The 14,634-nt window shown below is 50.5% G+C and overlaps 1 protein-coding gene across 1 annotated transcript in view; it reads left to right on the plus strand.

Moving 5' to 3' along the window:
- Positions 1 to 14,634, plus strand: part of TMPRSS6 (transmembrane protease, serine 6) — a 59,786-nt gene that overhangs the window by 17,151 nt on the left and 28,001 nt on the right. Inside the window, exons 6-10 of the mRNA XM_006865279.1 lie at positions 3,324 to 3,528; positions 5,973 to 6,109; positions 7,177 to 7,289; positions 7,401 to 7,510; positions 13,445 to 13,506. Of these exons, the coding sequence (XP_006865341.1) occupies positions 3,324 to 3,528; positions 5,973 to 6,109; positions 7,177 to 7,289; positions 7,401 to 7,510; positions 13,445 to 13,506 (627 nt within the window). The remainder of the gene's footprint in view (positions 1 to 3,323; positions 3,529 to 5,972; positions 6,110 to 7,176; positions 7,290 to 7,400; positions 7,511 to 13,444; positions 13,507 to 14,634) is intronic.

The raw sequence follows: 14,634 nt of genomic DNA on the forward strand, positions 1-14,634 counted from the left end.
ACAACAACAACAACAACAACTATTGCCCTGAGATCATCTTTAAAACTTAAGCCAAAAAGATCCCCTGAAATTGTCAAAAAGCCAAACTGTAATTGAAAGTAACTAGTAAAAAACAAAACAAAACAAAAAATCTTCTGCCTTCAGCATAATAAGGTCTTTTTTAAAAGTTACTTTTTTATTGTAAATTGAGTGAAGGTTTACCAAGCAGATGATCCGTTTTACATTCAACCAATCATGGACTTTGTTTCATCTCCATTGTAATCCCCTCAGTGTGGCATCACATATGCCACTTCCTCCCTGTGTTTCTCATTTCCATTCCTCCTTCTTTCCCCCAGCTTCTAAGTTGTGTCCTTAGGTAAATGCTGCCCTTTTGATCTCAAGTGGTTGACCAATCTCTGGTGTGCATACCTCACTAGTGCTATCTGCCCTATTGACCTATCTATTGTTTGGCTGAACATTGAGCCAAGGAGTTAAGTTTAGTTACAGACCTGAAGGGTGACCAAGGGCCATCGTCTCCGGGCTCCATTAGTCTCCATCTGACCAGTAAGCCTGATCTTTTCTACGATTTTGAGTTTAGTTCCATATTTTCTCTCACTCTTTCCAGAACCTTCTAATGTGATCCTTTTCAGAGTAGTTGGTATTGGTAGTGACAGCTGAGAACCAACTAGTTCTTCTGGTCTCATGGTCCTGGAGACTGAGGTTCATATAGTCCATTAGTCTAGTGAATTCATTGTTTCCAGGCATCTTCCATTTTAAATTAGAAGCCAGGATGACGAGACTTCCTCTCTCATACTTTGGACGTATTATCAGGAGGGATCGGTCTCTGGAGAAGGACATTATGCTTGATAAAGTGGAGGGTCAGCTAAAAAGAGGAAGACTCCCAATGAGATGGACTGCCACAGTAGCTACAGTGGACATAGCATAGCAATGATTTTGAGGATGCTGCAGGACTGGGCAGTGTTTCGTTCTGTTGTGCATCTGTGCCAACTTAATGACAACTGACAACTAACAACAACAACAATATCTTCATTTTTCATCACTCTTCTTTTGTCCAGACAGGAAGAGACCAATCGTTGCATTTGAGATGGCCACTCATGAACTTTGAAGATCCCAGTTGCTAATCATCAGAGTAGGATATAGAACATTGACTTTGCGGACTATGTGAGCATTGAAGCTCTTTTTAAGAAGTACCTATCTGGGATCAAACTGACAACAGCAACTTGAGAGAGGTGGAGACAGTGGGTTTATGTTCCTAAGCAAAGAGTCACTCAGAAGAGGAGGGTGAGAAGGATTGCAGAACTCTAAGAATGAAGTCAGTGGCACTGAATTATATGGGTAGAAACTGCTGACTTGGTGTGGGTCGTGCCCTGTGTATTTTCAACAAGAAAATACTTTCCTTATTTTTTGAAAGTAATCATTAAAATGGCGAAATCAAAGCATCAGCATGGAGTAAGAGTAAAACAATACAAACACCTAGGAATGGTCAGGTACTGTTCCAGGCAGATATCAGGGGCCCTGTCCCTTCCTAAAGCAAGAGTCAGAGGTCCCTCCCTGGGGGTCAGCTTCCCCTTGAAGTCAGGATGGCCAGAGGGCAGGGAGAGGCAGCTGAGCACACGGTAGTGACCCAGAGCAAAGCAGGTGCACCTCCATTCTCTTCTTGGTCCTCAGAACTCCTCACAGAAGCAGGTAGGACAGGGATTATGATTGTGCTTGTCTGACACAGCTCAGGGTCACCCCAGCACTTCAGCACTTCACAACATGATCACACCAGGCTGCTTCCCAGGTCCGGGATTCATTCTCACATCTCTGTCCCTTCCTGGTAGATCATCCAATCTCCTGGCTTCACACGTTTATGACAAGGACACATCTTTTCCACAGGAGAGGAAATCTGTTTGTTCACTTCTGGTCCAGGGCCTGGATCAATCGTATAGTGCGTGCCTAATAGCTTTTGAATGAATGAATGAATCTTAGCTCTCTAGTGCTTCTGTAACAGAAATACCACAAGTGAATGGCTTCACCCAACAGAAGTTTACTCTCTCACTGTGTGGGAAAGGCTGTTGTAAGATGTCATCGGGTTGGTTCCGACTCATAGCGACTCTGTAGGCACAACAGAATGAAACATTGCCCGCCCTGCACCAGCCTCACAATTGTAACGTTTGAGCCCATTATTGCCACCACTGTGCCAGTCCATCTCATTGGAGGTCTTACACTTTATCACTGACCCTCCACTTTACAAAGCATGTTAATGTGGGAGGCTAGAAGTTCAAATTCAGAAAAAGGTCATCTCTTTTCAGTCTCTGTAGACCCCGCATTCCTTGGAGATTTGCATGTGTCTTAGCATCAATTTTTTGCCTGATTCTAGGATTTTCCCATTTCAGGGACCCCAGATCCAAAGCACACTCAGGGTCTTCTTTCCCTATGGTAGTAGGTTCCTCTGAGCTCTGCTTGCCTGTTTAATCTCTTATATCTCAAAAGCAATTAACTCAAATTACAACCTAATCCTACAGATTGCAGTCTCATTAGCATCATTGTTTCCAAACAGGACCATGTTTATAGGGATTTGTTAAGTGTCACTGGTTCCAACCCATAGCCACCATGTATAGGGTTTATGAGGAGCAGCTGGTGGGTTTGAACTGCCAACCTGTGGTTCAAACTATCCTTGCAGGCTACGAGTTAGGATTTTGGTGTATATTTGGGGAGACACAATTCAACCTGAGGTGAAACCCTCAGCCCTTCTTGCTTATTGCACCAGCTGCCCCACGTGATCTCCCAGGAGTCTCTGTAATCCGAAGTAGACCAGGCCCAGCCCTGCCTAACCTTCCAGGTCTTCCCAGTACTTCAGGATAAAGCAGCAGCTCTCTTGTGCAAGACAGCCTGGCCTCCTTCCCTAGCATCATCCTTTGTCATAGATTCTGCTTTTAGACTCCTCCGTTTGCCTGCTTGGCCTGGTCTCTGCCTTTACCACAGCTGTGATCATAGGAATTCCCTGCTTCACAGGCCAGCTTGGAGGCCTTACTTTCTACTTCCTGACCCACTGTTACCTGTTTCTGTATCTGTCTCCTGGCCTGTGCTGGGACGGCATCTATCAGCAGCAGTGGGACCTTTATCTTGACACTCGCCTGGCATGGAGGACTTGGAGTGTGTGTTAAGTGAATGAATGGCTGGACTGGTGAATTCATGAATGAGGAGACGGGACCTGGGAAGCTACAGGGTCTGGTCCCTGCCCCTGCCCTGGCCGGCTGAGGCCCCTGCAGGACTTGGCTCCCCAGGGCCTCTCTCCTGGCTAACAGGGATCAGGAGCCCTGTCCCTCCTGCCTCTCCAGGCTGCTACCGCTACAGCTACGTGGGCCAAGGTCAGGTGCTCCGGCTGAAGGGGCCGGACAACGTGGCCTCCAGTTGCCTGTGGCACCTACAGGGTCCGGAGGATCTCATGCTCAAACTCCGGCTCGAGTGGACCCTGGCTGAGTGTCGGGACCGGCTGGCCATGTACGACGTGGCTGGACCCCTGGAGAAGAGGCTTATCACTTCGTGAGTCTCAGGGAAGTGGGGGAGGTGGTAGAGCCTGGGAAGGAGGTGGGTCATGTGGGGTCAAATGTCAGACAGCATTCTGAAAGAAGAAGCTGTGTAACCTTGAACCTGCGTAACCTTGAACCTGAGTATCTGGGACACAGTGTGACTAACTTCCAGAGAGAGCAGGCTGGGAATGGCTGCCCCAGGACTTTCCCGAGCCTCGGTTTCCCCACTGTAACAAAGCACTTGGGCTAGAAGATACCCAAGGCCAGCTCCGAGAGGCCATGTGGTTTATGGAAGCTGGCAATCCTGATTTCCAACCCCCACTCTGCTTCTTCCTCGGGTGGACCCCAAAGCAAGTCACTATGCCTCCCTGAACCTCAGTCTCCTCCCCTGTAGTGTACAGTCACGTTTATCTTGTAGGACTATTATGAGACTTAAAAAAAATCAGACTACCTGTGCCAAGACCCTCACAGAGTGGACACCCAGTAAATAGTGGCCAGTGTTATTATCCTTGTACGAATCTAGGTGTGGACTCCTGCTGTGGCACTGTTGAATCAGCACTGGATGGCAAAATGCAAGGTTGGTGGTTCAAACCCACCAGCCGCTCCTTGGTTATGGGTAGGAATCCACCTAATGGCACTTAGCCACAACAATTTAGGCATGACACTGTAAAGGAGCTCTGGTAGCGTAGTGGTTATGAATCAGGCTGCGAACCTTCAGGTCAGCGGTTTGAAACTACCAGTCGCTCCGCGGGAGAAAGATGAGGCTTTCTACTCCCGTAAGGATTTACACCCTCGGAAATCCTGTACAGGGTCGCTGTGGGTCGGAACCGACTTGAAGGCACTTAACAACAACAACTGTAGGATAAGCACTGGTTGTTCAAATCCCAAGATGGGCAGTTCAAACTCACCAGCCACTCCTCAGAAACCCTATGAGTCGGAATCGACTCTACTGACATTTAACAACAATCTAGGTGGGGCTGCGTTACAAGGGGCATTCATTGAGTACAGGACCAATCTGGACTTTAATACATGATAAGTGGGAGCTACTGAAAGTTCTTGGGGATAGGACAGGGTCTTTAGAAATGGGATCTGGTGGCAGAGTGCAGCAGTGACCAGGGTTGGAAAGCAGGTGGACAGGATGGGATGGGAATTAGCCTTGGGACTCAGGAGCCTGGTCACCTCCCCGTAGGTCCAGGAAAGGAGTGTTGAGCTTACAGGTTCTGTAGCATTTGGTACCAGGCTCTGGACTGGTGCCTCCCCTGTCCTGCTGTGATGGACAGCCCAGTTTCTGCGGGGAACTGTAAGTTCAGATCAAGATCAGTATCAGTCCTTGAAGTCAATCTGGGTGAAGGCTCCTGCCCTGCCCCGCCCCCAGAGCTTCCTGGTGACCCAAGTCTGGGCAGTGTGTGGGCTGGGTTCCCGGAGGGCTCTGGGAAGTGCAGAGAACCCTGATACCATCTGATTTCCAGGTCTGGGAGGGCGGGGACACTTACGGGCTTCCCCTGGGGCTTCTCCCAGTGACCTCAGACTGCTGCTAGCCTCTACTCACTCAGGGACCCAGGACTGCCCTTCCTGCCCTCTAACCCTCAGAGAAGATCTAGAATGGCGAGGTCAGACAAAAACTGGGCTCCCAAGTCTGCACCTTAGAGCTGCTGGCATTTGGTGATGATGGGAAGTAGAGCAAGTGTTCCACACACAGGGAACTGGGAGATGTGTTATTTGCAATAAGGTCCTGGCTACAATACAGTAAGCTAAAACCCCAGTCAGAGCTGAAGTCCCCACTTAATGGGCCCTAACAGCTCATGTCCCTTCTCTAAGGAGGATGATTGGGGAGAATGTGGATATGAGGGGGCTGGAAGGAGACGCAGGATGAACAAGCCAGCAGAGGTACAACCAGGACAAAGGAGCCCAGGAATTAGGTCCTGCCTGAAAGCCATGTTGACGGGGCAGGAGGGATGGGGCAAGAAGACCTGGACCAGCCTCAGAAGACCCCTGAGGGATTCACTTCACTCCTTTGCTGTGACAGGTGCCCGAGTGGGGCAGGTTTCTGGGTATCTGAAGGATCTAAGGAACCCCCAAGCACCTCCAGCAGTGACCCACTACCTCTCACCAAGGTGTTGGCTTGTTCTCTCTGGGGAGACAGGGCCATGAACCGCCTGTGAATTGGCTTATTCCATTAGAAGGACTCTGGGGGTTCTGTCAGGGACCTGCAGGGGTGGGGTGGGGGTGGAGAGAATCTTGATGCCACCCCTGAGAGGGGCAGAACTGGGGGCGTTATTCACTGAGAGGGGCAGAACTGGGGGCACCACCCCTGAGACCTGGGGCACTACTCCTAAGGGGGTAATCCTAGGGGGCATTACTCTCTGAGAGGGGCACTACTGTTGTCCCCTAGGGCTGATAGAGACGAGACCTGCCTGTGAGCCCAGAGCCCAGGTGTACACCTTCTCTGTTCTGCAGGGTCTATGGCTGCAGCCGCCAGGAGCCGGTGGTGGAGGTGCTGGCGTCTGGCGCCGTCATGGCTGTGGTCTGGAAGAAGGGCCTGCACAGTTACTATGACCCCTTCTCACTCTCTGCACAGTCGGTGACCTTCCAGGGTGAGGGGCTGAGGTCCTGGGGAAGGGAGGAGGCCCCTGAGGGGCAGTGGCTGCAGAAGGAGAAGGTTCTGGAAGCCCCTCTGCTCTAAACCCCCTGGGCTCTCTCTTCATCCCCCATCCCCCACTCCTCCTACCTCCCACTGTTCCTTCCTGCTCACTCCCCCTTCCTGTCCTGGGCAACCTCTGTGCCAGAACTGGTCATTGGGAGCCTCTGGCACAGGCTGGGCAGAGGCAGGTGGCCAGGGCAGCTGAGTCCCTCGTCCTCTCACTGTCTGACTTACACATGTCGCTCCACTTCTCTGGCCCTCAGCTTTGGACAGGGGGATGAGCCTCCCCTGAACTGAGGCTCTGGCAGTTTGAAAACTGTGAAACTGTTGAGTGTCGCACAGCGAGTCTGCCAGCATATGCTGAGCAGGCAGTTTGAGCATTCTAGGTCTTTCTAATCTGCTCAAAAAGGAGCTCTGGTAGCATAGTGGTTACGAATCAGGCTGAGAACTCCAAGGTCAGCAGTTTGAAACTACCAGCTGTTTCCACAGGAGAAAGATGAGGCATTTTGCTCCCATAAAGATTTACAGCCTCGGAAACCCTGTACAGGGTTGCTATGAGTCAGAACCGACTCCACGGCACACAGCCACTACCAATCCGCTCAAGTCCTGGTGTGGCGCTGTGGGTTAATGCGTCAGACTGCAAAGCCATTTGAACTGCAAAGTTGGTGGTTCAAGTTCACTAGTTGCTCCTCGGAAACCCTATACAAGGTCGCTATGGGTCGGAGTGGACTCGACGGCACTTAACAACAACAACAATCCACTCAAGTACCCTAAGAGCCATATACTATTATTGTCTCCATTTTACAGATGAAGCAACTGAGGCCCAGAGAAGTCAGGTGACTGGCTCGAGTCCCATAGTCACACTCAGCTACTACGATGTACTGTGGTGGCAGGGGCGGGGGAGGCAGGGGCAGTGAAGGGGGTGGCGGGGTAAGGGCAGGGCTGGAGGGTAGGGGTGGCAGGGACAGGGCTGCACCTGATGAGAAGAGACCCTGAGTAACGGCTGCTCTCCGGGCCCAGCCTGCCAGGTGAACCTGACTCTGGAGGGCCGGCTGGACCTGCAGGGTGTCCTCAGCACACCGTACTTCCCCAGCTATTACTCACCCAGCACCCACTGCTCCTGGCACCTCACGGTGAGCCCCATGCCTGCCTGCCCAGTGCCCAGAGGACCCCAGGGGCCTCTTGTACCCTGTTTCCCTAGTAGCTGACCACACCTCAGCCCTGACATGGCTCCTCTCTCTCAGGTTCCTTCTCTGGACTACGGCTTAGCACTCTGGTTTGACGCCTACGCGCTGCGGAGGCAGAAATACGACCTTCCATGTACTCACGGCCAGTGGACAATCCAGAACAGAAGGTACCCCGAATCCCTCCTCTCCTTCCCTGGGCCTCATCCCCTCTCCCACAGAGCATAAACCCTGAAGCTTAGAGGGGCCACAGCAGACCTACTGCTCCCCACCCCAATTCTGTCTCTGTCCTGGTCCCCACCTGGAGCCCAGTCTGCCTCTTCTTGCTCCAACAGCCTCAGGTACACATTTGGTCCTTAGATACTTGGAGATGTAGCTGCTTCCCAGGGGTACTAGAGCCACAATGTCTGACACTCAGAACCCTTAAATAAGCTGCTCCTGAGTCAAGGGGCCCGCCCTCTTGGCTTCAAGTGCTCCCAAGCCCAGGAAGGCAAAACTGAAGGCTGGTCTTCCCTCTCTTAGTGGCCCACTGTTGGCCAAGAGCAAGTGGACTCGAGTTGCTTAGCCAGGAAGCAGGCTCCATTTTTCATGGTCACGATCCTTCTGCAGTGGAATGGCCCTTTCCCTCCATACCCTCCTGGGCAGACACCCCGCCATCTGTCCCTGCCCTTGAGCCTCTGGTAAGGAAGCCTCTGAGGAAGACATGAGTCCCCTGGGAGGTAGCTGGAGACCCAGCCCGGGCACAGTGAAGTGCATCCCGGGGTGGACCATGATTGGGTCGGGTCAGGAGGTCAAAGGAGTGGGCGGGCAGGGAGGTAAGGTGAGGGAGACAGAGCAGATAGGCTTTGGAGATATTTGTCTGGGGAGAGAAGCACTAATGTTAAGGCTGTGTGCTGTCAACTCAATTCCAACTCAGAGCAAACCTACAGGACGCAGTAGAACTTCAGGGTTTTCTAAGCTGTGATCTTTGCAGGAGCATATTGCCAGGTCTTTGATCCTGTGGAGCAGTTGGTGGGTTTGAACCACTGACCTTTCAGTTAGTAGTCAGAAGCCTAACTGCTTTGCCAACATGGCTCCTAAAATGCTAAGTGTATATATACACACACACACACACACATATATATGTATATACACATATACATAAATATACATATTGTCATTGTTAAGTGTTGTTGAATCAGTCCCAACTCATAGCGACCCTGTATAGGGTTTTTGAGGAGCAGCTGGTGAATTTGAACTGTCGACCTTGTGGTTCAAACTGACCTTTCAGTCCACAGGACTCTCTCTATATATGTTGTTGTTCTGTTGTTGAAAATATACACAGCAAAGCACACGTATTCACCATCTCTGTCTGTACAATGCAGTAACATCGATTGCATTCTTCAATTTGTGCAGCCATTCTCCCCTATTCTTCCAACTGGTCACTTTACCCTCAGCTTCCTCCTACATAACCTTCCCAGGAGCTGTGCCTGTTCGCTCCCATAGAGCAAGTTCTTTAAAAGAGCACATTGCTCACACCAGACATTCTGTAGTTACCCTAGACTGAAGTTTAAAGATGATTTCAGGGAATGTTTTGGTTTACAGTGTCAGGGTTAAGGATTATCTCTAGGCAGAAGTTTCAGATTCATCCAGCCTCAATGGCTCCAGAAAGTCTGAATTCCATGAAAATGGAAATTCTGTTCCACACTTCTCCCCCTTTTGATCAGGAGTCTTCTTGAGAAGCTTAGATCAGAACATTCAGTAATGGTTGTTGTTAAGCGCTGTCGAGTCAGTTCCAGTCCATAGTGACCCTGTATAGGGTTTCCGAGGAGCAACTGGTGAGCTTGAACAACTGACCTTGTGGTTCAAACTGACTTTGCAGTCCAACACAGTGCTACACCAGGACTCCAAAGTACAGACACCATACTCCTTCTATTCCTGGCTCTTCTTCTTCAAGGAAGGGGGTAGTTAAGATGGGGGTAGATTCCAGGTCTAAACACTGTGATGACGGTGGTGGTGGTGGTGGTGGTGGTGGTGGTGATGTGGTAGAGTTGGTTGCAACTCATAGCGACCCTGTATAGAGTTTCCGAGGCTGTAAGTTTTTACAGGAGCAGAAAGCCTCATCTTTCTCCTGAGGAATGGCTAGCTGGTAGTTTCAAACTGCTGACCTTGAGGTTAGCAGCCTGACTCGTAACCACTACACTACCAGAGCTCCTTAAACACCGTGTGGTAAAGGGGAATAAAGAAGGTTTAAGGACAGGGATGATGATGGTTAGAGAGGAGAAGGGTCAAGGGAGCAGGAAGTAATAGGCATTCGAAGGGGAGCCTGAGGAACCCTCTAATGGCTCCAAGGAGGGATGCAGGGCAAAGGTTTGGGGAGCAAAGAGAGATCTTGAAGTAGCCACTGCAGAGAAGCTTCTCTTCAACCTCCTGGAGCCCTTTTCCACCTGGGATCTAGGGGCCAGAGAGTCACATCCCGAGGTTGAAGAGAAGATTCTACACCAACTGGGGGTTGGGCCACAGAGCCCCCTCCCTAGGCTCTGGACTCTAAGAGGCTGGGCTTCCAACAGTCAAGATTCTTGATTTCTTGACTTCACAGATTTTGACTATCCAAGATTCTGGTAGACTCAAAGTGGAAGGCTCTGACTTGTAGCGACCCTATGTCTAACAGGATGAAGCACTACCTGGTCCTGTGCCAACCTCACAATTGTTGCTATGTTAAGTCCATTACTGCTGCCACTGTGTCAATCCATCTCACTGGGCCTCTTTCTCTTGCTAGCCTTCCACTTTCCCAGGGACTGGTTCCTCCTGATAATATGTACTTGAGACAAAGTACTTTGAAGTGCTTCCCAGGAGAATTCTGACTGTACTTTTGCTTGGTCTTCTGGCTGTCCACGGTCTGTTTAATATCTATAACTCTGAAATTCTTGGATTCAGGGGTCCTTGGGTTGTACCAACGGTTATTGTACTTGACTGTTGAATGAAAGTTTGGAGGTTCAAGACCACCCAGACACACTGCTGGACAAAGTAGTGGCAATCGACCTCTGAAAAAACTCAGCTATCAGAAACTTTATGACACAGTCTGCTGTAACCAACACGGATCGCCGTGAGATGGACTTGACTCACGGTAGTTGGTACTTACTGGTGGGTTTATGTGCATATTCAGGGGCCCTTGTACTTTGCTGATCGGATGTTCCTATTCAAAAAGGTGGTAGGGATCGCCAATGCATGCTTGACTGTCTGTGGCCTCTTTTGCAATTTACCAGGCAGGCTCTGTGCTTCAAAAGAAAAGGAAGGAAACCTGAGATTCCATTTCAGGCATCGGATGTTGCTGATGTGATTTCAGGTGGATAAACCATTTGTGGGACTTCCCAGACTGCTCTTGGAGAGAGAACCTCAAGAACAGTCCGTTCTTGGCCATCTGACCCCTCACAGATCTCTCTCCATGCCTCCTTGCTACCTGCTTGGAGCCTGGCCAGGCAGAGAGGAAGGCTGGGATCCCCACTCGGTGTCAGCAACCCAGGATGACCCTGACATGTGATTCAGTTCTATGAATGATGATAACGTTTTTCCTGCCACCCTCCTAACTCAGAGCTGAATCTGTTATCTCAGGGAGGGCCTAGGAAGCAGAACCAGATGCCCGCCCCCTGACCTCCATTGGTCAGAAGCTCTATCTCAGCACTGGACCCCCAGTTCAATACCCCCAAGTGTAACAGCATCCTTCCCGTTTCTCAGGGAGAGGCAGAGAGGCTGCGCTGGGGCAGGTAGCAGTGAGACCACCAGTCAGAGATAGCGGGACTCAGGACAGTTCACACCATGCTCCCTGTGGGACTGGAGAAGCTGGAGTTGCACCGGGGCAGTCTGATCCAGGCATGCACACATGTGTTTACGCACATACTTGTATGTGCACCTGTGTGGGCCTATGTGTGAGTGGTCACTCTCCTGTGGATTTTTAACCCAGAGCCCCTGAGTAGCCAGGACCAGCTGTTAGCTCTTTCCACCAAGACGGTCCTCTTGCTGAGAGAACTGACTTGTTTTTGAGGCTCTCTCTCCAAGAGCAGTCTGGAAAGTCCCACCTCTACCTTGTAGACCTTCATTAAGGGTCCAGAGTCCCTTGTTGGGGAATCATGCCCCTGCCCCAGATTCCTGCCCAGGTCTGTGTGTGGAAGGGCAGGCAGATGTGGGATTTGTGAACGTTAAGTACTGGGAAGGTCATTTCCTGGAGTTACCATCATCTGTGATAGCGATCGTCTTCTGTAGATGTTAGGAAATTCTTTGAACACACAGCTTTGGAAAATCTGCATGTGTGGGTGCATAGAGATGCCAGAGATCTGAAAAAGGGTCTAGATTTTCAGACACAGACTTCGGAAGGACGGGAGGTGCAGTCCTCAATCCAGAATAGTCACTGCTGGAGAGGAGCAGAGGGTACAGCTGGGTAAGGACAGGAAAGGCTGGTCCTGACTTCCTCCCCTGCTTGGCATCCTCCTCAGAGCCCTTTCTGCCTTGTTTACGCTCCCTACCCCAGTTCTCCATCCCCACCTGAGTCTGGCTGAGAGGCACTGTGACCTCTAAATGGCCACCAGCCTCAGGGGTTCACAGACGCCACTCCGCTGGGTGTCACACAAGGGCGCTGGCTTATCCCTTTCCGGGAACCTGCCCTCCTCCCGCCAGCTTCCTCTCCTCTGATGTCACCTCTCTAGGCTCTGCCCACCTTCTCCACTGGCTTCTGAGCCAAGCAGAGGGTGGAGCCCACCGCTGCTGCCCTGGGAGCTCAGTCCCACCAGGCATGAACAGTTCCCTCTCAAAGAAGTCATCCTCTCCTGCTTTCCTTAAAAGATCCTACAAGGGAGATGGGTCACATTTACAGATGTGACAGCTGACCCAGGCTAAGGCTGAGCCGTGTGCCAAGCCCCAAGTCCAACCTCCAGCCACCATGTCACAGCCTGCTGTCCTTCCCTCTTCAGTGCCCACCTCCTCTGACTTTCCATCTAGTCACCCGTCCTGAGGAAAAGGCAGGAGTCCTAGTGGCACAGCTGATTCGACACTACACTGCTAACTGCAAGGTTGGTGGTTCGAACCCACCAGCCGCTCCGAGGTAGAAAGATGCAGCAGTTTGCTTCCATAAAGATCACAGTTGTAGAAACTCTAGGAAAGTTCTACTCTGTCCTATCAGATTAATATGAGTCTGAATAGACTTGGGAGCAATGGGTTTGGGTGTTTGGGGTAGGAAAGGGTTCTGGGTGGCACAGATGGTTTGTGCTCTGCAACTATTCAAGGTAGCTCTGGTAGCGTAGTGGTTATGAATCGGGCTGCGAACCTCAGGGTCAGCAGTTTGAAACTACCAGCTGTCCCACGGGAGAAAGATGAGGCTTTCTGCTCCCGTAAAGATTTACAGCCTCGGAAACCCTGTACAGTGTCGCTATGAGTCAGAACCAACTCCACGGCACACAACAACAACTATTGAAAAGGTTGATGGCTGAACCCACTCAGAAGTTTGGTTGAGGTTTTAGGAAAGGGCATGTGTGTGTGTTGGGGTGGGGGGAATCTGTCCTCCATCCATCCATCTATCCAGTCTTTCTCAATTCCTCCCTACATGAAATTGCTAATATGCAAGAAGAGGAATGAGAGAGCAAGGCAGGCCACACAACGCAAAAAGTGCCTTCAGCCTCGAGCGCTGCTGCAGTTAGGAGAAGGTAGGCTCCACAGGCCTCAGACCTCTAGTGTTTTCTGGGGATGGGGTACCCTTGATAGGGCCAGCTGGAGAGCCAGCGGAGACCTATACTCCCCTGAATGTTCTGCAGTGGGAACCAGAAACTCCAATGTGCAAAGGAGCCAGCTCGGTGCAGATGGGGCAGAGTCGGGGGACCCGGCTAGGAGGGATGTGGTCTTGCGTAATGTTACCTCCAGTCAGTGAATCCTGGGTTGCGTAGTCTTAAAGAGAAGCAAGAATCTTGACTATAAAACGAATGTACATTTATGCTGGCCACCAAATTTTGAAAAAGTATTTTTTAACAGCACTGTGCACTTTAAACAGACCATCTCCGAGTCAGGTGCACCCGGGGTCACTAGCTTGCAGTCATCCCCACACTTGCACATGTCTACACTGAGAGACCTGCCTTCCAAAGGTTCCCCCACCCTGTCTTCAGCCTCAACCCTCCAGGGCAAGTGCCCAAGGCAGCCAGGAGAGGTAGGTTCTGAGCATCAGACTGAGCTTCATGGGAGGGTCACCACCAGCCACCAGCTGACTCCAGAATTCTCTATGAATGTCAGTAGGATGTCCGGCTTGTTGTCAAGTGCTGGTCACCTGAAACCCCTGGCAGAGGCTAGAGGTGACAATACAGCCTTCAAAGTACTTCTAGGCTGAAACACTTGGGTCTTCTCCAACCCAGGCTTCAGTTCCTTCTGTCTTCCCACATTCATTGGGGACAATGTCTCAGTGGTCCTTGAATCTCAGCACGCTCAGGGATGCACTTGGCTCCTTGGGTGCCCTGCCCAGGACTCCTCAGTCCTAGCACATCAGTCTGCTTGCTTCCTGAGGCCGTTCTCCGTGATGACAATCTTGTTGTTGTTAAGTTCATTCTGACTCTTAGTGACACTGTATAGGATCTCCAAAGAGCGGCTGGTGGGTTTGAACCACCAGAATTCCATAATTCACTGTTGTTGTCTGCCATCTAATCAAATCTGATTCATAATGGCCCTATAGGGTCTTTAGAGAAACAAAATGCCAAATCTTTCTTCCTCATAGCAACTGGTGGATTTGATCCTCTGACCTTTCAGCTAATAGCCTAGTACTTAATTACTGTACCACCAGGGCTTTTATTAACTTTAAAACCAAGCAAACAGTAACAAAAAAAAACACTCTATATCCTTAGATTTAAAAAGTGAGCAGGCCAGGCTTGTTCTGGAGCGCCCTCTGGTGGTACCACCTTCCCATCTGGTGCTGGCTGGGTTTGTCTTGATAGTTGGTGGCAGTGGCTTTGTGCCATGAAGTCCATTCATACTGACCCTGGATATCAAGGGTGGGGAGCATCCAGCCCTGCCTAGACAACCACAATTCCAACTATCACGTTATTGGTGTTAAGTGCCCTGGAGTTGGTTCTGACTCACAGCGACACTGTGTAGGGTTTCCAAGGAGCAGCTGGTGAGTTTGAACCAACCATCTGTAGTTCAAACCGACCTTGTGGTCCAGTGCTTTATCCTACAGCACCACACCAGGACTCCACCATTGTTGTTGTTAAGTGTCGTGAGGAGCGACTGAGAAGCCATCACATTAGGGGTGAGTTAAATAAATGTTTGATCAAATATTGTTGTTGTT

This window comes from Chrysochloris asiatica, unplaced genomic scaffold (genome assembly GCF_000296735.1).
Source record: "Chrysochloris asiatica unplaced genomic scaffold, ChrAsi1.0 scaffold00076, whole genome shotgun sequence".
Taxonomy (NCBI): Eukaryota; Metazoa; Chordata; class Mammalia; order Afrosoricida; family Chrysochloridae; genus Chrysochloris; species Chrysochloris asiatica.